General features: G+C 46.5%; 1 protein-coding gene across 1 annotated transcript in view; it reads left to right on the forward strand.

The window, feature by feature from the left end:
- MAP1S (microtubule associated protein 1S) overlaps positions 1-24627 on the forward strand; it is a 58142-nt gene extending 33515 nt beyond the window's left edge. The window contains exons 3-7 of the mRNA XM_029613698.1: positions 6805-6887; positions 14841-14981; positions 15127-18454; positions 18689-18930; positions 22012-24627. Of these exons, the coding sequence (XP_029469558.1) occupies positions 6805-6887; positions 14841-14981; positions 15127-18454; positions 18689-18930; positions 22012-22167 (3950 nt within the window). The 3' untranslated portion in view covers positions 22168-24627. The remainder of the gene's footprint in view (positions 1-6804; positions 6888-14840; positions 14982-15126; positions 18455-18688; positions 18931-22011) is intronic.
- The last annotated feature ends 204 nt before the right edge of the window (positions 24628-24831 follow it).

Below are 24831 nucleotides of genomic sequence, written 5' to 3' on the forward strand. Positions count from 1 at the left end.
CCATCCGTAGACTTGCTCTCTTCTACCAAAGATGGGTCAAGACAACGTCAGACAAGTGGGTCCTAACCATCATTTGAGAGCGATACTATCTGGACTTCCACAGCATCCCTCCAGACAAATTTGAGAGATCACCGTGCCCCGCCCTCTCCAAGAGGACGGCAGTGGAAACTACTCAGCCTAAATGCGATAACCTCTGTGCCCACGCATCAACAAAATACTGGTCACTATTCCATCTATTTTATCGTCCCCAAGAAGGAGGGAATGTTCTTGGCCCATCCTGGACCTCAAGACCGTCAATCGCTACCTGAAGGTACCAAACTTCCGCCTGGAAAGCTTACATTCAATCATAAGGGCAGTACAACTGGGAGAATTCTTGACTTCACTGGACTTATCTGAAGCCTATTTCCACATTCCGGTCCACCACGACAATCAGCGCTTTCTATGCTTTGTGATACTGGACCATCATTACCAGTTCCAGGCACTACCCTTCGGACTAGATACTGCTCCTCAGATATTCACCAAAATCATGGCAGGTACAGAGAAGGGCTACCAAAATAAGGGGAATGGAACAGCTCCCCTATGAGGAAAGACTAAAGAGATTAGGACTTTTCAGCTTGGAGAAGACGGCTGAGGGGGGATATGATAGAGGTGTTTAAAATCATGAGAGGTCTAGAATTGTAAGCAGGCTAGCCTGCTTACAATTCAGTCAGACTCCGGGGCGAATCTGCCAGTCATGTCAGACAATGCCACAACAGTTGCCTACATCAACTGCCAGGGAGGAACCAGAAGCCAACAGGTGTCCCTAGAAATAAACACCCTAATGGCATGGGTGGAAGCAAACCTGCAAGGGATCTCAGCCGCCTACATCATGGGAAAAGACAACATCACTGCGGACTACCTCAGCAGAGAGAATCTAGATCCAGGGGAATGGATGCTGTCGACCACAGCCTTCCAGTTGATAGTAAACCGCTGGGGAACCCCAGCCATGGATCTCCTGGCAACCCAGTCCAACACCCAAGTTCTTCAGCCGCAAACAAGAACAGCAATCCCAGGGAATCGATGCCCTCGTCCAGACCTGGCCACAGGAAGACCTGCTGTACACCTTTCCCCCATGGCCACTACTGGGCAGGATCATCCGCAAGATAGAACACCACAGGAGGCTAGTACTTCTAGTGGCCCTGGACTGGCCAAGAAGGCCATGGTGTGAAGACTTCTTGCGGGGAACCCTCTATGTCTACCTCCACACGGGGACCTTCTCTGGCAAGGACCGATCCTCCACGAAGACCCGACTCTATTCTCTCTTATGGTCTGGCCATTGAGAGGACACACCTGAAGAAGAGCCGATACTCTAAGGCAGCGATTGACACATTGCTCAGAGCACGCAAGTTCTCCATGTCTCTAGCTTACATACGAATATGGAGACTATTCGAAACATGGTGTGAGGACTGCGAGATTCTTCCATGGACAGTCAAAATCCCCATGATCCTGGAATTTCTGCAGGACGGTTTGAAGAAGGGGTTCCCTCAACTCCCTCAAGGTTCAGGTAGCTGCGCTGGCCTGCTTCAGAGCCAAAGTGGACGGCATCAGTCTATCAACCCATCCAGTTTCCCGCTTTCAGAGAGGGGTCAAACAAATCAGACCACCATTAAAGTGGCCAGTGCCCCTATGGAATCTCAATCTAGTACTAGACTTCCTAGCAGGAGCTTCCTTCAGACCTACTCGTGGTCTGTCACTATGGCTACTGACCTTGAAGACTGCATTCCTAGTGGCAATAGTTTCAGCCAGTCACATCTCCGAGCTTCAAGTTCTGTCCTTTCGAAACATTACTCAGGTTCACACCAGGATCTATGCAACTATGCACGGTCCCCTCTTTTCTTCCAAAGGTGGTTTCTCAATTTCATCTGTTTAAATGTTTTTTATTGATTTTTACCATCTACAATTGATATAACACTGAGGTGAGTAGTACTCTGAACCCCTTCAAACACCAACACAAGACAACCCCAAAAGTACTGTCTTCCCCCCCCCCCCCTTCAGTGAGGTTCCACAAGTGAGTATCAGTCCACTGAATCAGAGTACATCCAGGCACTGGTTGTGATATAGAAGAGTCAATCATTTACAATGAGGCTTCATGCTCAGTGTGGAAGAGATTGTAGGTAAGGTTGCCACACCTTAAATAGCCGCCAACGTCTTGGATGTCCGGGATGCCAAACATTCCATATTCATCATTTCATGGAAGCAGTTCCTCCAGGCCCAGAAGGACGGAGTGTCAGGAGTTCTCCAAACCAAAAGAATCACTTTTTTCCCTAGAAGACAAGCCTTGTGTAAAAGCAGACGTGAGCCAGAATCCCGAATCCTAATTGGGGATATGCAGCCAAATAATAACCACAATGGAGTAACTGGAAAAGCTACATCCAACAGGTCAGCCATGTAGTCTGCCACTCTATGCCAAAACCACTGCACTGGAGTGCATGTCCAAAAAACATGTGACTGTGTACCCGTAACTGTACCACAGCGGGTACAGAGTGCCGATGGAGCTATAGTCAGGTGAAAGGCCACTTGAGGTGACATAAGCCCGACTCAAAATTTTGAATTGTAGCTCTCTAATACATATTGATCGAGATCCTGGCTATACGTCTAAAACACCCTTTTAGAATAGTGTTGGTAACAAAGAAGTCACTAACCCGGTTCCAACGGGACTCTAAGTTTGAGCACGTATATACTTCAGACTTCCACCTTAGAAACTTATAATAGAAGGACAAAGATGGAGCCACTGCTTGGTCGAATTGAAACATCCGATAAAGGGCTTTAAACACCAAAGGGTTCTTAATATCTACCCCTAAGGAATTTATATAATGCCCAATTTGGAGATATGGGAAAGTATGTGTTGCACCAAACCCGTAAAAGGCCTGGAACTCCTTAAATTGAAGAAGTTTCCCTTCGTTAACAAGTGGCCCACCAGCGTGATGCCCCTGGATTTCCAATCCTGGAAGCGACCGGACTGGGAGCCCAGAGTGAAATCCCGCATTACCCACCACTGGAAGAAAATAGGCACATTGAGCAGGTATCTCCAGAATCTCGGTCAGCCACGCCCACATCTGCCGAAGCGGCTTCAAGCGCTGTCTGGGTAAGAAAGGACAGAAGCTGTCCCGACTTTGCCTGTACAACATATGCAGGAGCTGCCGGGAACAGCAAAGCACTATCCGCTGGAAGCGGGGTTTATACCGGTCTGCCCGTCAGCCAATCCCTAACTAGGTGTAAATTGCAAGCCAGATTATATGCTGCCAAGTCAGGTATCCCCAAACCTCCTCTGCTCCAACACGCTTTTAGCCAAGAAAGCGGGAGACTTTCCCCCCTCTCCAAACAAACCGTCGTAAAGCACTTTCCAGTCTTTTAAGGTCTGTGCGTTTCATGATTACAGGCACGTTTTGTAAAAGATAAAGCCATCTTGGTAAGATGGTCATTTTGAATAAGTTTATGCACCCACTCAGAGGCAAACTCCCCCAATTGGCCAGACTCTCGATAGTGGATTTCAATTGTGCGGGGATATTGGCCTTGTAAATTTGCTTCGGATCTGCCGGGAGAGACACTCCCAAATAGTGAAGCTGATCTGCCACCCATTGCAGTGGAAAATCATCGGGCCAACTAGCTGGCAAGGTGGACGGATATGGCAACGCAAAGGACTTAGATTCGTTTAATTTTAACCCAGTGAAAATGCCAAAAGCCCATATCAAGTGTAATAAAGAAGACACTGAGGTCAGTGTGACAAAAACTGGTCATCCGCAAAGGCTACACTTTAAAAATACTATCACCAAGGCAAACTCCGCGGATCGTAGTTTGTTGAATAGCTAGCAGAAGGGGCTCTTATTGCAAGATGAACAGCAGGGGGGGACAGTGGGCAACCCTGCCAAGTACCCCGGGTCACCCCAAACTTCTCACTGGGCACCATTGGTGAGAAGAGCTGCCCCGGGGTCCATATACAGCAACTGCACAGCTTGTAGAAAAAAGCCAGCAAACCCAATCTCCTGCAAAACATTAAATAAGGCCACACCACCCTCTCAAAGGCCTTCTCGGCATCAAAACTAATGGTCACATAAGGGGTCTCCATTTGCCTACATATAGTCATGGCAGTCAAGACTCGCCTAATATTAGCCAGCGCATAGCGCTGACTAACAAAACCTACCTGATGGTCCCCCACTAAGGAGGGAAGGACCCGGGCTAATCTGTCAGCCAGTCTTTTTGCCAATAGCTTGTAATCTAAATTGAGTAAGGAGATTGAGCGGTAGGATTCAGGTAAAAGAGGGTCCTTGCCCGCTTTAGGTATTTAGTGATAAGAGCTAAATTTTCATGGTTCGGGAACTTGCCTTCAGCTATCATTTCCGTATACCCAGGGGGCAGCCCTCCCAGCTGAGGCTCCCGCCCCTTGCTCCCCCCAACAAGGGAGCTGAGAAGTTACAATTATGATGAGAACCTTCTGTACTCACTCGCAAAAACTCATTTCTACGTCCTTCCCTAACCCATCCATCACACCTAAGCCCCTACATCCCCAAACTCGCCCCCCCCCCCCCTCCAAAGTCTACATGACTTCCCATTCCCTGTTTCCCCCACCTCATCTCCCTCCGAACTACCAGAAAGGAAGTTTCAAGATCACGGTTCGATGTGTCCGGGCCCAACCCCTTTCTCCTTTGTAGCCCTCTACAAGTGGCACCCAAAGTTATGAAACTTGCTTATCTAATATGTGGGCTTCTCTTTGTTCCCAGAAAAAATATCCTAAGTACAGTAGTCTAAATAACCTGTCCCACCTAAACACAGTGAGAGAAGTGTGTAAGACAAACCAGCCAACAGGCCTTTGCGGCCTGTACGTCAGAAACATACATGGAAACAATGAGAACATAAGAACAAAACCTGCGAGGATTTCTTGGGGGGGAAAAAAGGCCACCCAAGAAAGCCAAGCCCTGCTCAAATTCAATATGTGACGCTTCTATAGAAAAGCTCTCAGGAGAACATAAGAAGAAAAACACGTGCCCCCCCCCCCCCCCCCCCCCCCGGCATTTTTCAGTTAAGTGCACTGGCGGTCTCCCAATTTTGAAATAAGTTGAACTAGCCAAGTTAGCCAAACACACACACATCCACAATTGCTTTTCGAGGAGAATACTGAAGAGCAGAGCTTCCTGCACGGGTATATGTAGCGCTGACGTCAGATTGAAATCTGTCTCCAACTGCTAACTGGAGTACACTATATCCATTGGTCCTGAGTCCGTCTGCCTAAGGAAAACAAAATTCAGGTAAGTAATTTCTCCATTGGTTCTCGTATTATGTATTTGGAGTTGTTGGTCTATCCTAGGGTATTGCGCAACTTGCTTTGCTCTTTGTTCATTACATTTTCCTGGGAATAAGTACTTCTCATCCAGGAATCTGCCATTTGAACTTAGCAGCAGTGATATGTCAGTTTCTTAGTGCTGCTTATAGGTAGCTGCTCTCTTAACAGGGTCTGTTTGCTGGATCTCTAGTTTGTTTTGTTCTGTACACTGGACTTATCTACCCCTTGGTAGGCCTTACTTGCTGGGTGTCAGGAGATCTCTGCCCTGCATATGGATTGACCATTCTTGCTCTTGTTGGGTGACAGGGGGTGATCAGTCTCCCTGGACATGTTACCTCTCTTTGAGGTTTGCCAACGGAGTCGTGGGTGGGCTCTGCCATGTACTATCTTCTGCTCCTTTGCACAGTCTGTTTGCCGGGCCACTGTTGGTTTTTCTTCAGTGCCTCTAGACTGGGCCTTCTGCTCTCCGGTGGGGGGGGTTGTTTAAGCCTCGTGAGGAATTTGAGTGGTTTCTTGCTTCACTTTGTCATTCTATAAAAGTAAGAGAAGGCTACGCAAAACTTATGGTCCTCAGAAGATTGAAACATTACTCACACCTGCCCACTTCAGAACAGTATTGCAAACACTTATCTTTTCTAGTACTGACTACTGCAACGCACTCTTACTAGGACTCCCAAGCACATCGATAAGACCACTCCAGATACTTCAAAATACTGCAGCCAGAATACTAACGGGAAAAAAGAGGAGGGACCATATAACCGAAACTCTAGCAGACTTACATTGGTTACCCATCGAATACAGGATAAAATACAAAGCCTTATGCACCATACACAAACTAATATATGATAAAGAAGCAGACTGGCTAAACACAGCCTTACGAGTACACGTTCCAGAAAGAAACCTCCGCTCAGCAAACAAAGCACTACTAACAATCCCTTCAGTAAAGTCAGCAAAATTAACCCAAGTGAGAGAAAGGGCTTTATCATTGGCTGGGCCCATACTATGGAACACGATGCCCCCCGAACTCAGATTACAGAATAATCTCAAAACTTTTAAGAAAAATGTAAAAACATGGCTCTTTAAAAAAGCCTTCACTAAAGAGTCTGGAGGGTAGAGAATGAAAGTACAGGGTAATGCAGATGAGAATGAATTTACTCAATCCTACATTTAAGAAGTAATATTTCAAAGCGATAGTAACTCAATAATATACCTGGACATGACCAACATCAAATGATTTTATTTATGAAATTGTAACCAAACTTTATTGGCACCTGTTAGAATGTACGATATCCTACATTTACTTACCTTAGTCTATGTGCCTATTTGTAAAACGTTGCGATGGTATATAACTTAGCAACGGTATAGAAAAGTTTTTAAATAAAAATAAAAAAATTCTGCACTGTTTTCCACTTTTTTGTCTCGTGTTAATTTTTGTGTTGGATTTTTTGAACCATCATTTTGTAAGGCCCTCTTCTTTCTCTGTACAGGGCAACAGAGCCTCCACCATCAAGGGGATGTCCTAGAAACTCTGGTTCTTTTGAACCCTTCTGACAAGTCCATTGCTAATGAGGTGAGTGCCCTTGGCAGGGTGTGGTGACTGGAAATAATCATGGAAGGGAGGGGTATAAGTACTGAATAACTTTTGGGCTGATACAGTACCCCTTATGCAGTAAGGGGTACTGTATCAGTACCCCTTATGCAGTAAGGGGTCAAACGCGCGACCAACCCCCCCCCGAACCTAATAGCGCCCGCAATATGCAAATGCATGTTGATGGCCCTATTAGGTATTCCCGCACGATTCAGAAAGGAAAATGTGCAGCCAAGCCGCACATTTTACTTTCAGAAATTAGCGCCTACCCAAAGGTAGGCGTTAATTTCTCCGGGCACCGGGAAAGTGCACAGAAAAGCAGTAAAAACTGCTTTTCTGTGCACCCTCTGACTTAATATCATGGCGATATTAAGTCGGAAGTCCTGAAAGTTACCAAAAGTTTAAAAAAAAATAAAAATTTGAAGTCGGCCCGCAGGTCGAAAACCGGACGCTCAATTTTGCCGGCGTCCGGTTTCCAAACCCGTGGCTGTCAGCGGGCTCGAACCAGACGCCGGCAAAATTGAGCGTCGGCTGTCAAACCCGCTGACAGCTGCCGCTCCAGTCCAAAAAGAGGCGCTAGGAACGTGCTAGTGTCCCAATCGCCTTTTTACCTATTTTTACCGCTGGGCCTAATTTGCATACTGAATCGCACGTTCGCCTGCTCTCCCGCGGACTTTACTGTATCGGCCTGATAGTCTGGGTAAACAAGCATGGGTGTAGCTTACTTATTGTGGCGGTTACTACCCCTAACTAAGCTAGATAGTTCACTTAAATGCAGCTCCATCACTGCTCTCTACATTAATGGTGGGGTGGAAGGGAAATAGAAGCAAAAGGTTACTAAGAGCCAAGAGTAACAGATAAGTATGAGGAAACAAAGTGTGAAGCTTGCTGGGCAGACTGGATGGGCTGTTTGGTCGTCTTCTGCAGTCATTTCTATGTTAAGTACTTTTTTTGGACTAGCATAGAATTAAGATGTAGGAAGAAGCAAGTGGAAAAACTAGCTGCTTTTCACGGTGGGGTGTGTGTGTGTGGAGAATCAGATGAAGGGCACACTGTGAAAAGCAGCTTTTTCCCCCCCCCCCCCCCCCATATAAATAAAAGCATAGCTGGTCACTTCCTAAACATATCAAAGGAGTCTGAGGCCTCTGGGCATCTTTTACTGACCAGCCCTTGGCTGCTTTTTGGAAAACCCCCCCAGAAAATCCCATGTTTGTAAGAACATAAATTCTCATCCTGGGTCAGACAGAGGGTCCATCAAGCCCAGCATCCTGTTTCCAGCAGTGGCCAATCCAAGTCACAAGTACCTGGCAAGTACCCAAACATTAAATAAATCCCTAATACTGATGCTGGTAAGTAGCAGTGGCTATTCCCTAAGTCAGCTTGATTAATAGCAGTTAATGGACTTCTCCTTCAAGAGCTTATCCAATCCTTTTTTAAACCCAGCTACACTAACTGCACTAATCACATCCTCTGGCAACAAATTCCAGAGTTTAATTGTGTACTGTTAGAATTTTCTCCAATTAGTTTTAAATGTGCCCCATGCTAACTTCATGGAGTGCCCCCTAGTCTTTCTATTATTCGAAAGAGTAAATAACAGATTCACATCTACCCGTTCTAGACCTCTCATGATCTTAAAGACCTCTATCATATCCCCCCTCAGCCATCTCTTCTCCACTCTGAACAGCCCTAACCTCTTCAGCCTTTCCTCATAGGGGAGCAGTTCCATCCCCTTTATCATTTTGGTCACCCTTCTCTGTACCTTCTCCAGTGCAACTACCTTTTTTTTTTTTTTTTTTTTTTTTTTTTGAGATGCAGTGACCAGAATTGTACACAATACTCAGTGTGGTCTCACCATGATACCGTATTTTATTTATAACTTTTATATACTGAGGTTCAATTAACAGAATTAATTATTACTTCGGTTTACATTACAACCAGCAAACAACAAATGACAGAGTATTGTCTTACATTGAACAAGGTAGAGAAACATGGATAAAACAAAATTTGGGGGAAAGTAGAGCCAGAGTCTAGACTTACTTTGAACAGGGTGGAGAAAAACTTGTCTAACCATAATTTGAGTGAGAGCAAAGAATAACTGTGGTGAGATGAACTAGAAGGGTGAAAAAACCGGTAGGGCAGGGTAGGTTAAAGGGGGGGGGGGGGGGAAGAAAAATAGCGGCTTTGTTACAAAAAGATAGGAAACTTAAGGGAAAGGCTGGTCGGGACAGACAGGTAAGGTTGAGGAGGAAACTGAGTGGTTATGGGAAAGCTTGGCCAAACAGCAAAGTCTTAAGTCTCTTCTTGAAGGTGATTGGACATTGCTCAAGCCTTAGGTCAGGTGGGAGCAGGTTCCATTGCTTGGGGCCAGAAGCAGACAAAGCTCTTTTTCTTAATGAGGTCTTGATAGTGGTAGCTTGAAGAGAACCTCTCTGGGCTAGTCTTAGAGGACGGGAGGAGGTGTGGAGTTGCAAAGGAATTGTGAGGTCCAGTGGAGTAATGTTTTGTATGGCCTTGTGAGTGACTGTTAATAGTTTGTAAAGGATTCTGAACTTGATTGGGAGCCAATGTAGCTTCTTTAAGATTGGAGTTATATGGTCCCTTTTATTGGATTTTGTGAGAATCCTTGCAGTTGCGTTCTGTAGCAACTGGAGAGGCTTAAGTGAGATGTCTGGCAGGCTGTGAAGAAGTGCATTACAATAGTCAATTTTTGAGAAAATGATAGATTGTAAGACTGACCTGTAATCATGGAAATGGAGGAGGGGTCTTAGTCTTTTTTTAGAACTTGTAGTTTAAAGTAACACACCTTTACCGTGTTGTTGATGAAGCCTGTGTAGCTCATTTGGCTGTCCATGATTACTCCGAGGTTTCTGACTTTAGGTGAAAAGGTAGGAAGCACTGAAGGTTGTAGGTTGTTTAGTGGTAAGCTGCCATCTTGTGTGATTAGTAGGAACTCTGTCTTGTCTGCGTTGAGTATCAAATTGAAGTTCGAGAGGAGGCTGTTAATGGAGAGTAGACAGGCGTTCCAATGGAGAATGGTTTTTTGCAGAGAGTCCGTGATCGGTATCAGGATTTGGACGTCATCTGCATATAGGTAATGTGTTAGTTTCAGCTCAGAAAGAAGTTTACAAAGCGGGAGAAGATAGATGTTGAATAACGTGGGGGATAACTATGATCCTTGAGGAACTCCAAGTGTGGAGATGAAAGGGGGCGATTCTTTGCTGTTGATCTTGACTTTGTAATGCCTATTTTGAAGGAAGGATTTGAACCAATTTAGGACAGTGTTTTTGATGCCTATCTCCGTTAGTCTTTCAATGAGACACTGATGGTTCACTGTGTCGAATGCGGCCGATAAGTCTAGTAGGATGAGCAGGCAGGGCTGTTTCCTTTCTAGGTTCATGAGGATGTTGTCTGAAAGAGATAGGAGGGATTCCATATTTCTGGCTTTATGAAATCCAAGTTGTACTGGAGAGAGGATGTTGTTGTTGTCCAGGAATTCGGAGAGTTGTTTGACTATTCTCTCCGGTATCTTAGCGATGATTGGAAGGTTTGCTGGGTTGTCTGTGGAGAGGTTTGTTTTTTTTAGTAGGGGTTATAAGATGGCCAGTTTGAGTGGGTTGGGGACATGACCCTGGGCTAAGGAGGCATTGATGATTTGTGAGAGAGGCTTGGAAACTTCACTGGCACTCGCTATGAGAAGATTGGCTGGAATTGCATCAAATGGGTGCAATGGCAGGCTTTAGTTTCCTTAGTAGTGTTTCAATTTCTAGAGAGGAGTTGATTAGGCTTGGAATTGAGAGGCGGAGCTGCGAAGAGAGGATATAGTTGGCCAGGAGATGTTTTCACTATGTGGGAGGCAAGTAAGTTAGCTATTTTGTCCTTGAAATAGTTGGCAAGTTCAATGGATTTGAGTGCTGCTTTGTCATCTGGAATTGCTGGAACTGGCGGCTTGGTAAGCGAAGAAACTAGGGAGAAAAGGGCTTTTGGATCAAAAATGAAATTGTGGATTTTCTGGGAGTAGAAATCTTTTTGTCTGAAGAATGTCGATCCTGTATTGGTGCATGAGATTTAAAAGATGATAGATTTGAGGACGAAGGATTCCTGCGCCAGATTTGTTCTCTTTTTCTGATTTCACGCTTCATGGATTTTAATTCTGGAGTGAACCAAGGTTTTTTCTTATCCTTGTTAGAAAGGATAACTTTGGTTTTGAGAGGGCAGGTCAAGTCAGCCACTTTGTTTATGATTTTGGTCCAAGAGGATAAGGCAGTGTCTGCGTCAGTAAGGTCAATTGATTTTAACTCCGGAGTGAGGTGAGAAATTAGGGTTTCCTGGTTGCATAATTTTCTGAATTGTATTGTGGCATTCTGTGTGGCTGAAGGAGTAGGATGTTGGTTAAGGAAGGAAGTGGAGATAAGCTTGTGGTCCGACCAGGGAATTAACTGACAGATTTAAAGGGCTGCTGTTGTGGGCGTCTTTGTGGCCTCTGATAGGCCCTCGGAGGTTGATGGGTGGGGCTTCGCGCCGCGAGGCAGCAGAAGGTCGGCAGAAGGTACAAAGAGGTTTGTTCAGCTCTCTTCTCCAAGCTGAACAAACCTCTTTGTACCTTCTCCATTGCAACTATATATCTTTTTTGAGATGTGGCAACCAGAATCGTACACATTGTACCTGAAGACTGGAGGTGTACGATATATAGTTGCAATGGAGAAGGTACAGAGAGGCAACCAAAAATGATATAGGGAATGGAACAGCTACCCTATGAGGAAAGACTAAAGAGGTTTGTTCAGCTTGGAGAAGAGAGCTGAGGGAGGATATGATAGAGGTCTTTAAGATCATGAGACGTCTTGAATGAGTAGATGTGACTCTATTGTTTACACTTTCGGATAATAGAAGGACCAGGGGGCATTTATTTTTATATACAGACATATGATCTGAGATCACATCTGTTTACATTCAGGTACTGTAGGTATTTCCCTATCCCCAGAGGGCTTACAATCCAAGTTTTGTACCTGAGGCAATGGAGAGTAAAGTGACTTGCCCAAGGTCACAAGGAGCGACAGCAGGACTCGAGCCCTGGTCTCCTGGTTCATGGCCCACTGCTCTAACCACTAGGCTATTCCTCCTCCCTGAAGTTAGCAAGAAGCACATTTAAGACTAATCGGAGAAAATTCTTTTTCACTCTATGCACAATAAAGCTCTGGAATTTGTTGCCAGAGGATGTGGTTAGTGCAGTTAGTGTAGCTGGGTTCAAAAAAGATTTGGACAAGTTCTTGAAGTCCATTAACTACTATTAGTCAAGTTTACTTAGGGAATAGCCACTGCTATTAATTGCATCAGTAGCATGGGATTGTTATGACTTTGTTTGTAAATATGACTTTTCAGGCTCTCCCTAGAGCCCTTACTCTCTTACTCATTTTCTCCCGGTTCTCCCCTCCCCTGTTCTATGTAATTTCAACCTTTTGTTACAATGTAAACCAATATGTGTACTTTAATGTCTGTATAAAAAAGATGTTAAATAAAAATAAAATAAATTTGCCAGGTTCTTATGGCCTGGATTGGCCTCTGTTGGAAACAGGATGCTGGGCTTGATGGACCCTTGGTCTGACTCAGCACGGCAATTTCCTATGTTCAGTCCTTCAAGTATTTGAAGGATGTTTTTTGGCTAAAATGGCCTCTTTCACTCACCTTTTTAACCATGCCAGTAATCGTTTTGCCTTCCTTCCACCTTTAATGCCTAGAATAATCTGGACTGCACTTTTAAGATTGTATTTTTAAACAATGTCCACATCTGTTGTACACTTTTAACCTTTGCAGCTGCACCTTTCAGTTTTTTCTATTTTCCTTATTTTATCAGTTTCCCTTTTTGAAAATTTGGTGTTAGTGCTGTAGATTTACATATTCTCTCCCTTTGTCATTAGTTCAAATTTGATCATGTTATGATCACTATTGCCAAGTGGCCCCACCACTGTTTACTCCCACCAAATCCTGTGTTCCACTAAGAATTACATCTAAAATGGCTCCCTCTCTTGTTGGTTCCTGAACCTATTGCTCCATGAAGCAGTTGTTTGTTCCATCCAGGAATTCTATGTCTATAGCATGTCCTGATGTTAAATTTACCCCGTCAATATTGGGGTAATTGAAATCTCCCATTATTACTGCACTGCAATATGGGTTAGCTTCCCTGATTTTCTCTTAATGTCTGATCATTTTGGCCAGGTAGATGGTAGTATACTCTTACCCAACACACATGGGATTTCTACCCATATAGATTCTACTGAGCATTTAGTCTTTTGTATGATCTTTATCATGTTGGACTCTCTACCCTCCCAGTCATAAAGTGCCACACCCCCACCAAGTTTATCCTCCCTATCATTGCACAATAATTTGTATCCTGATATAGTACTGTCCCATTGGTTATCCTCTTTCCACTCGGTCTCTAAGATGCCAATTATATCTCATTCACTGCTGTATACTCTATCTTTCTACTTAGGTTTCTGGCATTGGCATACAGACATTTCAAAATACTGTGGTTTTTATTAGCAACCTGATTATCAGTTGACAGGGATAATTTGGAATTCTTTAGCTCAGGTGATTCTCTACTTTTAGGCACATGGACTATGTTTGCTTTTATTGAATCCTGTGGGATGCTATAACTCTCCTGTTTCAATAATATCCTTCATGGATACATTCCTCTGAACCATGCACTACTGAGTGACTGTCTGCTTTCCCCTTGTTCTCATTTAAAAGCTGCTCTATCTCCTTTTAAAGTTAGCGCCAGCAGCCTGATTCCACTCTGGTTAAGGTGGAGCCCATCCCTTCAGAAAAGTCTCCCTCTTTCCCCAAAAGGTTCCCCAGTTCCTTACAAAACTGAATCCCTCTTCCTTGCACCATCGTCTCATCCACACATTGAGACTCCGGAGCTCTGCCTGCCTCTGGGGACCTGCACGTGTACAGGGAGCATTTGAAAGAATGCCACCCTGGACATTCTGCATTTCAGCTTTCTACCTAAAATCCTAAATTTGGCTTCCAGAACCTCTCTCCCATATTTTCCTAGGTTGGTACTCGCATGTACCATGTCAGTGGCTTTTCCCCAGTACAGTCTATAATCCTATCTAGGTGATGCATGAGGTCCACCACCTTTGCACCAGGCAGGCAGGTTACCAGGCAGTCTTCATGTCCACCAGCCACCCAGCTATCTACAATTCTAATTGGCCATCATAGGTGGTGATTCACTCTAACCCTTCCCTCCTGGGCAGTAGCCTTGGTAGACTTGTCCTCAGTTACTTCCTGCTTCACCAGGATGGTGATCTCCAACCAGGAGACCTTTCTGATCAAAGGCGGTACCAGGGCGGTCACACTGTGTTTGGGACTTGGCTACTATGTTCCTGAAGGTCTCATCAATGAACTTGTCTGTCTGCCTCAGCTCCTCCAGGTCTGCCACTCTAGCTTCCTGAGATCGGACTTGTTCTCTGAGAGCCAGGAGCTCTTTGCACCAGATGCACACATACAATCTTTCACCAGGGGGTAAAAAATCATACATGTGACACTCAATGCAAAAGATTGGAGAGCCCCCTCTTGTTGTTGGACTGCTGCCTTCATCTTAATTGTGTTGAGTTCCTAGTTAAGTTTAGGTTACTAAGGGATTTGGAATTGAATACACCTGTAAATTTAAAGTACTCTACTAATTAATTTGTTAGTGTCCTACAAGGGGATGATTAAACTCTCAGTAAGGGCAGGTGCAATATTATGACTTAGATAAGAGCCTGTTGACTTTTAATGAGTGTCTCTTGCCTAAAAATCCAGCATTGAGCAAGGGGTGGGTGTAAAAGACACAGACCTCTTGAACAATTTTTATGAACCTTGAAAAGTACTAGTTTTTAAATAGCAGGTAAAGCTGACTGTCACTTCTTGGGGCTTTGCCCAATTTTTTCTCTCCTCCAGATCCGTAACCTCATCATTGACACTTCCCAGTACAAGTTACTGGTGTTTGCTGGGCCTTGTATCGAGGACACAGGAGAGCTGCATCTGCAAACAGGATGCTTCTCACTACAGGATTTCATCCAGATCTTCACTGATAAAGAGGTGAGCAGCACAGTTCCAATCTTTACTTGCTGTATTAGGCCATCCATGGTAACAGATTCCAATGGAACTTGAGAAGCACCTCTGGAAAGGCTTTTGTTACATGAGTTTAAAAAAATACTACTTTGCTCTTTTTTTTTCCCCTCAGATCGGTGACTTGCTGAGTTCTGCAGACCCTTCAACCAAGGTGAGCTTGACTGTCACCTGCCCAGACTTTGGGGACTGGAAGGATTCAAGCCTGTATCAGCATAATCTTCAGGACTTTATCGACCTCAAGTTCAACCCTGGCTGTATGCTGCCTGCAATGGAAGGCCTCCAAGAGTTCACAGAGTACCTTTCAGAGTCCCTGGAACTGCAATCTCCTTTCCAGCTGCTGGAACCACCAACTACCATGGGCTTTTTGAAGCTGCCAAAACCTTGTTGCTATGTGTTCCCAGGTGGCAGGGGTGATTCAGCTTTCTTTGCCGTCAACGGATTCAATATTTTGGTTGACGGAGGTTCCAATGCCAAATCTTCCTTTTGGAAGGTAGTGCGCCATTTAGACCGGATAGATTCCATCTTGGTGACCCATATTGGGACGGACAATTTGCTCGGAATTAACAGTTTGCTCCAGCGGAAAATAGCAGAGCGTGAGGAAGACCCATCTCAAGTCTCTCAAAGTAACGAAGACTGGATGAAGAACCTCATTTCGCCTGAGCTCGGTGTAATTTTCCTTAATGCTCCAGAGAAGCTGAAAAACCTGGAAGAGCCTTCCAAAGTTCTTAGAAGCTGTGATGAAGTGGGTATGGTCTTGCACTGCCTAGATAAACTGGGCATTAAGCCAAATCCACTCTTCAGAGCTGACAGGGCTGTTGTGGAGCCAACCATCTTGTTCCAAAAAATGGGCGTAGGGTGTCTGGAAATGTATATATTGAACCCAGTGAAAGGGAGCAAGGAACTGGACCTCTTGATGCAGTGGACAGGTAATGGTTCCACTCAAGAGGGTGACCTACCCCTGCACTGTTTGACCTCTATTTGTGCCCTACTCGTGTGGCATCCAGCAAACCCCTCTGAAAAGATCATCCGTGTCCTATTCCCAGGCTGCACGCCTCAAAGCAAAATTTTAGAAGGTCTGGAAAAATTGAAGAATCTAGAATTTCTGAAGTATCCTGTGGCAATTCAGAGAGACTTGGACACCCTGGGAGGAGCTTCTGTAGAGAATACACTCAAGCCTCAGAGAGCAGAAAGCAAGGAGAGTGTTAAGTCCACATCAAAACTTAGCACCTCAGACTCACGGTTAGGGGTACGGAAGGCTGAAAAGGACACGAAACTTCCTGGCAAGGAGAGACCCAAAGCTTTCAATGGCATCTCAAAAGAGGCCCCCCCTGGCGGTCTAGAGGGTGGCAAAACAAATTTCAAACCTAAATTGGAGCAGCAACCAGAAAAAGTTATTCGAGACTCAAAATTGAAGACCCCAAAGGAGAGAACCCTGATCAGAAAGGATCTAATCAAGGATGAGAAGGATAAGAAATTTTTAAAGAGAGAAGATAGTGTCCATGGGAAGGAGGTAGATAAAGACACCAAATCAGAAGGGAAGAAGGATGGGAAAATATTGGCCAAGAAAGATGTTAAAATGGAGATGTCAAGAAGGGATGTTAAAGAGGACAAAAGTGAAGAGAAAAGGGGGATGAAGACATTTCCCAAGGATGTCAGAAAGACTGCCTCTACCCCAACTGAGCTCAAGAGAGCAGGAACCATTCGAAAGGAATTTCTCAAAAAAGAACCAGTACCTGTAGCCAGAGCAGTAGGGAACGCCAGAAAGCTCCAAACTGCAGATTCTGCCCTTAACTCAAGGAGTGTGTCTGTGTGCAGTCCTGAAAAGGAAGGCAAGATGGAAGGTTCTGCCATGTCCTCTCCAGAGGATGTAACTGCTGAATGGGAGAAACTGAAAGAGGAAGAACAGGAGGCTCTAAAGGCATTGGAAGGGAAGAAAATGGCAGGATCTGTAGGTGAGGTTGAACATTGTAGAGAGGCTTGTCAGGCCATGGACCTCGAGGGTAAATCTGACTGTATACAAAACAGAAACATCGAGAGCCCTGATAAATTTAGATATCTGGAAATCAGCCCAAACAAGGTTCTAGGCTCTCCATCCCCTCTAGCCAAGACCCCCAAGAGTGACCAAAGTGTCAACTTTGACTTGACTCCAACTGAGTCTGTGGATGGCTTTAAAAGTGGGGGAAACCACAACTTCCAGGAAGCACTGGAAGATCTCTGTGGTAGTTCAGAGGAGAAGACCCTGGAAATGGTTTCGCCTGCTAGTGCTGGGCACACCCCTTTTCACCAGTCTCCAGTTGATGTCCCTGGCGATAACTTATCTGTGGAGACTACTAGTGTCCGGCAGCAGAACTCATGGAGAGCATTGGACTGTGGAAGTGGAGCTGGCCTAGGCCCAAAATCCTCCCATGACAGCTCTACTTCTTCTCAAGGGAAACAAACTGGCTGCCTGTTACTGAGCCCTTTCAAGGATGAAGTGCCAGATGTCTCTCCCAGCATCACTACCCCTTCACTTCCTGCAGAGGTAGGGTCCCCACACTCAACAGAAGTTGATGAGTCTTTGTCTGTTTCCTTTGAACAGATCCTGCCACCTGTAAGCGAATCATCTCAGGAGGAGGGCAATGGGCCTCATTCAGAAGGACTGACACCCGAGCATGAAGGGCTGACGAGCAAAAGCGATATGACCTTGCCAATCCGGTCCTCCCAGAATTCCACAGTGGGGGAGTGTGATGGTGTGGATATGCTTGCATGCAGAGCTGGGAACCACTCTGAATCGCCCCATGATGTTGACCTGTGCTTGGTGTCTCCCTGCGAATTTGAGCACCCAAGGCCAGCGGTCTCCCCTTCTATGAACTTCAGCCCTCGGGACCTATCAAATGATAGTGATCTCTCTCAGGAGCTGGCCATGCCTCTTTCACAGAAGAATGAGGGGGCTTCTGACGAGCAGCAGGGAGACGAAACGCCTCCCATCTCAATGAGCGAGTCGCTGCCAATGTCAGATTCGGACATCCCACCTGGGACAGAAGACTGCCCATTCCTCACAACGTATGGGGGATTAGATTCTGACGAGGACTCTGAAAACCCACCCAAATCCTCCACCAGGTCTCGAGACCCACCTCCAGTGTCCATGAAGGACCCCATCCCCCTCCAGCCCCAGCCAGGGGTTTGTATGATGGATCCAGCAGCCTTTTCAGCTGAGAAATCGAAGGTGAAAAAACAGCTCTCCAGGCCCTCCTTGCCCCAGAAGATAGAAATTTCTAAGCAGTCACTTCTGGACACACAAGTCAAAGGTCCACTGGGATTGTCCAAAGAAGCAGGAGAGAAGGGAGTCCGGCTAGCTAGCAACAAAAACAAGCAAGCAGGGAAACTTCTCAGAGCCGCTGGCACATCAGTCCCTGGGAAAAGTGCAGGCAGTATCAGATCCTCTCAAGCAGGCAGTGCAGGTAAGTGCTTTCTCCCTCTTTGCTGTTGCCGCTGCCCCCTTTCCCTGACTTGATACAGCTGCTGATTTGGGGGTTGGCTAAATCAGTTTTCTATGGTTGGTCCCTTTTTTGCACTTAAACAGGAGGTGGTGGTGATGGGACTGGGGGAGGGAGAGGGGAGATGGGGGAGCCTGGATTAGGATGAGTAGCCACCATGGTGCTATTTGTTGGTACTGTTTTGGTCTATCTTTTCAGGGTTGGCTACCTACAGACCAGGGTCCGCTGCCACTGCCTCCCCACCAGGGCCCCCTGTGTACTTGGATATGGCCTATATCCCTGGCTCCTTCAGCAGCAGTGGGCTGGAAGAAGAGTTTTTCAGGCGCATCCGCTCCGCCTGCTACGTCCTCAGCGGTGAGGACCGTGTGAAGGAGGGTGCCATGAGGTCCATCCTGGACGCACTTCTGAGAGGCAAGAGCCACTGGAAGCATGACCTCGAGGTAAAGCCGATCCGTGTGCTGCAGGAAGAGCAAGTCTCGGGCCCTCCCCCTGTTCTAAATATTGATCCTAAATTGTCTAGGGCATGGCCATAATAGGGGGCTTTCTGCACTGGATTAGTTATGTTCAGCTGTGACCTATTTCTGGGGGAGGGGGGGATTGGAAATTTGAGGAGTACAAATCCTCTAAACCAGTGGTTCTCAACCTTTTTTCTGTCGGGACACACCTGACAGATGGTTCTCACATGCGTGACACACTGACCCATGATCGTCACAGGGCTAGATGTAAATGTACAGTTTGCATCCACGGGAACCCCCCTGATCCACAATAATGGATGTAAAGCAGAATTATGACATTCCCCAATCAACTCATCTACAAAAAAGATATTCTGGTTCTGGTGTCATCTCAGTAACAGCAACTCAAACTCCTTCTACTTTCAGGCTCAATAGCCCTACTTATGAAAAGACAGCAGTTTACCACCAATGCATGTCCTCTTGAGAAAACGCAACAAATAAGACTGATAAAACACTTACATGCTAGTAAAATATCTCTGTAACAGACACAGAACCGACCTAACATACTCCCAGGATCTGTAGTAATGCACATAAACTAATCCACACACAGTTACACCTGTATTATGGAATACACTCAAACAGGAGCAACCCTATCTATGAAAAGGCAACACTATAAATATTAAAATCAGGCCCTAAAAACCAATACACCTCTTATTAGGAAAACAGAACTAACAAGCAGCTATAGATCCCCACACAGAAATAATTGTAAAACTATACTAATAAGCAGAATAAATGTTTCACAACAACTATGAACAGAATAACATCCAACAATTAAAAACTCATAAAAACTATTAAAAATTCTCCAAACACCAATAAAATATTTCAAAAAAAGCAGACACATCACATAATATTAAATAATTAAAATGGCAGTCAATCAAGAAAAATAAACTTAAAAAGCCACCTTTACTTACCCCCTCCAGCAGCTGTCCTACTCCTCTTCCATGCAGGCTGTAGCACACACCAGAAGCAGCAGTAGTGGCTAAGCTCTATACTCATGGTCCTCTTCCTTAGGGCCCATGTCTCTCACACACACACACCATACCAGTCATGCCCCCATGACCAGTTTCTGTCTCTCACACACCAATCATCTCCCAGTCTTTGACAAACACACCAGTCACCTTCCTGAACAGTTTCTCTCATGCCATACACACACACACAGGCTTCCCACTCCCGTGTTCCACTTACATATATGGGCTTCTCACTCTCATAATCACTTTCTCTTTCTCACATACACTCACCAGTCTCTCACTCCCATGCTTGTTCTCTCCACATGCACAGGCTTCTCATTCCCATAATCACTTTCTTTCTCTCACACATACACACACACCAGTCACCTGATCTCTCTCATGCATACACACACACAGGCTTCCCACTCCCATGTTCTCTTTCAGATATACAGGCTTCTCACTCCCGTGCTGTATCTCACACACTCCCATGCTCACTCTTCACATGCACAGGCTTCTTATTCCCACATACACATACACACACACCCGTCACCTGATCTCTCTCATGCATGCATACACACACATACACAGGCTTCCCACTTCCATGTTCTGTCTTACATACACAGGCTTCTCCCTCCCATGCTGTGTCTCACACTCACCCAGGTTCTCACTCCCATGCTCACTCTCTTCACATGCACAGGCTTCTCATTCCCATAATCACTTTCTCTGTTACACACACATACACACACACCAGTCTCTCTCTCTCTCATTTCCATGCTCGCTCTCCACGTGCACAGGCTTCTCATTCCCTGAATCACATTCTCTCTCTCACATTCACATACACACCAGTCACACCGTCACCTTACCAACCAGTCTCTCTCATATACATGCACACACACAGGCTTCCCACTCCCATGCTTTCTCACATACCCAGATTTCTCACTTCCATGCTTTTTCTCTCTCTCTCTCTCTCTCTCACACACACACAAACACACATCCCTGACTGTCTCACATACACATCAGTCATCTCCTTGAGCAGTCACTTTCATTGTCTCTCACATATACACATACATCAGCTCTCTGACCAGTTTCTCTCAATCACACACATACTCTCGATCAAATACATTCTCTCACTTACACACAGGCTCTCAATCACACACAGGCTAGCTGGCTGCTTCTCTCTCTTTCTGTCACTCACTTCCTCTCTCTCTCCCCCCCCCCCCCCCCAACGGTAGCTGCTCCTCCTCCTCCAGCCCCCGCAGGCCAATAAGGAAGAATTCCATCGATCGCGGGAGGCTCCTGCTGCTCTCTCCTCTCCCGATTACCGTCTGCTGCAATAGCTTGGGGGCCGATGCTGCAGCGGCCGCTGCTACTTCATCACGCGGCACGGCCTTTCTTCTTCCCGCGCACCGCGTATCACTTCCTGGTCCGGGGGGGGGAATGCAGGCGCGGGAAGAAGAAAAGGCCAGCCGCGGATGCCACAGATTTTTTTTTTTTTTGCACCGCTGCCGTTGCCGCTGGGCTTGAACGTGCTGATAGCCCGGCGGCAACGGCAGCGGTGCAAAAAAAAAAAAAATCTGTGGCATCCGCGGCTGGCCTTTTCTTCTTCCCGCGCCTGCATTTCCCCCCCCCCCCGGACCAGGAAGTGGTGCGCGGGAAGAAGAAAGGCCGTGCCGCGTGAGAAAGGCCGTGCCTGCTAGTTTATCACGCGGCACGGCCTTTCTTCTTCCCGCGCATCACTTCCTGTTCCGGGTCCGGGGGGGGGATGCAGGCGCGGGAAGAAGAAAAGGGCAGCCGCGGATGCCACAGCTTTTTTTTTTTTTTTGCACCGCTGCCGTTCCCGCTGGGCTTGAACGTGCTGATAGCCCGGCGGCAACGGCAGCAGGGAAGAACGAGCAGCGGGAGGGACCGGGAGCCACGCGACACACCTGCCGGTGCTTGGCGACACACTGGTGTGTCGCGACGCACCGGTTGAGAACCGCTGCTCTAAACGATGCCTTGGTTTTGGGAGCTGGAGAGGAATGCCATAGGGAAAGCCTGCTGAGCCATTTCTCTCTCTTTCCAGGTGACCTTGATCCCAACCTTTGACTCGCTGATTATGCACGAGTGGTACCAGCAAACGCACGGGCAGCAGCAGGAGCTGGGGGTCAAGGTGGTGGGGAGCAACAGCACAGTCACCATGCAGGACGAGACCTTCCCTGCTTGCAAAGTGGAGTTCTGAAGAGCCCGGAGCAGTCAGTGGGCAGATGTTTTGAATCTTTTGGCGCGCACATCGGGGGGTAGTGGTGAGCTTTGAAGGACATTAGCTGCTTGGACTTCTTCACTCTGGCTCTTTTTTTTCCCCCCCCCTCCCCCCCACACTCTCGCCATCTGTGGATGGGATGTCCCAGGTCTGCCCTGGATCTGCTCTTGCCAGACTCCTGAAGACTGTTGTAGCTAGTGGCTGCTGATCCCATCCCATACATGGGGAGGGTCCTGGACTGAAAGGGCCTACATGATTGGGCTTACATGATTGGGCCCCCCCGATATGAAATGAAGTCTGAGATACAAATAACATGCTTGGCTGTATCAGGTCATGTTTCTGCTAGACCGTTGCCCCTCCACCCCTTCATGCTATATCCTCAGTCCGCTAGCCCCACTGTCTGGCAGAGTGAAGAGACGTTATCTTGCAGAGTCACGCTTGGGTTGGGTTGTTTCCTACCCCAGTCACTGGGGGGACTTGGAGGGTTTTCAGCCTCGTAGTTATGGTTTTATGGAATGGGCCAGTTCTGTCTGTGCAAGACCAGCAGAGGCTGGATTAGGCCCCATCACCTGGAGAGGCTTTAGGACATACAAGCTTAGTAAACATCTTTCTGGACCTTTGGGTGCTAATTGATCTGACTGGAAAATTGTTCAAGCAAAATCATGCATGGAAAACAATTTTATAAACTGCTAGGAAACAGGCTGTCTAGCTACTGCTTAATACAAAATCCAGTGTGATGGGCTCACCCCGCTCCAGATGGTTTTCCTCCCCTGCAGTTTGCGGGGTAGAAGGGAGGTGGTGGCCCATCAGGTCGGCTCTGCTGCTTTTGTGTGTACTGAATGGAGCGTGAAGCCCAGGCTGCGTGATCAGGCAGTGACTCCCTGCTGTTTTGGCTTCGGGACAGGATACAGCTGGAGCTTTCCGATCACATTTTCTCTCTGCAGAATTTTCCTCTTTTTGAAGTGAGCTGACTTTTGTCCCTGGTGTGGCTATTGTAATGTTAATTGGGCTCAAGTGTCACTAAGTGGGGTTTTTTTTTGTTTTGTTTTTCTCCTCGGCTTGCCGCGGGGAGTACCCTCCTTGTTTAAAGCAGAATACCGTTCAGTTTTTCTGGGGGCTATTGTGGCTATTAATTTAGTGCAGTAAGTTGCCGCTGATGTGAAACAAGCAGATCTCTTGCTTCATGGTGGTGCTTGCAAATGGCTCCCCAGCCATGGCTGAACTGTATCAGACCAGTTAAAACCAGAGCATACAAGTAGCACAGAGGCAGGGTTGACAACACCTGTGTAGAGCCCCCTCAGCCTTTGGTCTCTGTATGCACCATTACCTGTAGCAAACATTCTTGGTGTGGGGGCAGACGTGACCACAGACCGAATACAGCTTAACAAACTCTGTTGCACCCTGTGGCCTCTGGCCTTGCCATGCCTCAGCCCCCTTCTCCACACTTTGCTCGTTTTTAAGATCATTTCGGGACTCCCTTAAAGCCGAGCTTGCAGCTTGTCCCTGTGGCAATGCTCGAGATGGCAATTAGGAACATTTAGGGGAAGGGTAAAGAAATGGTTGGGGATTGACTTTGATGGGTTGAGCATGAGGTGGAGAACCCGCAGAGCAGCTGGTCCTGTCATAGTGAAAAAGGACCCCCGTGACCACTGTTCCAGATGTGAAGGATGTCTCCTTAAGGTTGAGAAGTTATTTATTTATTTTTTGTTTTACTGTGTATAGACTTCTGTTCCCTGTTGAGAATCAGGAAAGCAGCTGCCAGGAACATCTGGGTAGGTGAAATGGGCACAGGGGCTTTTCAAAGTTAAAGATGTGCAAGCTTTGTGGTACTGCTGGGAGGGGAGAAGACGGCTCCCTTGGTTTTTTTTTTATTACCTTTCTTTGGACACGATTATGAATCTTTTTTTTTTATGAGCAGTCACAGGTTTCTGTCCCTGTCCCATCCTGAGACTGAGATCCTGCAGCAGCCAGCTTGAACCTCTTATCAAAATGAAGGAAACTAAAAGCCAAACGTGCTGTTGGCTGGTTTTTGAACACTAATTCTGTTTTTGTAAAAGTGTTTGGGGTTGGATTGGGTGTGTAGTTCTTTTTTTTTTTTTGGGGGGGGGGGGGGGGGGGGGTTTTAAAATATTTTAAAGGATGTGCTTTGGGTTTCTTTCCTGCTTCACTTCTTATTCATGGGAGGAGGAGGGGGTGGACTCTCTGCTGGGCAGCAGTGCTGGTGGTGGTGTGTCCTGAAGTCTCATGTTCCAGCCCTTGAATGTTTGCAGCAGGTCTGGAGGAGTGAAAGGCTTTTGCTGTTCATGATGGGGGGGGGGGGGGGGAGAGGGTTTTCAGCAAAGGATTGTATTGTAGTGTTTATCGGAAAGCTCTGAGCAAGCACGTTTGTCCACTTTGAAGTGTCACCTACTGACCAATAAAGGAAAATTTGTTTATCCATTCTTGTCTACCCTGGCATGGATGGGACTTGTGCGTGGCACGTGGTCTTAAGATCCTTTTGTGTGTTAAAGGCACAGGCATGGCTTCTGTTCCTCCTCCTCCTCCCTTGGGCTGAAGGGAGCGTGCGGCCTGCTCTTCCTTCACATGGCCCTGCTGGAGGGAGCCAGAGTGCAGCTGCGGGAATTCTGCCTGAGAGCTGGAGCT

The sequence above is a fragment of the Rhinatrema bivittatum genome, chromosome 8, assembly GCF_901001135.1.
Source record: "Rhinatrema bivittatum chromosome 8, aRhiBiv1.1, whole genome shotgun sequence".
Classification (NCBI taxonomy): domain Eukaryota; kingdom Metazoa; phylum Chordata; class Amphibia; order Gymnophiona; family Rhinatrematidae; genus Rhinatrema; species Rhinatrema bivittatum.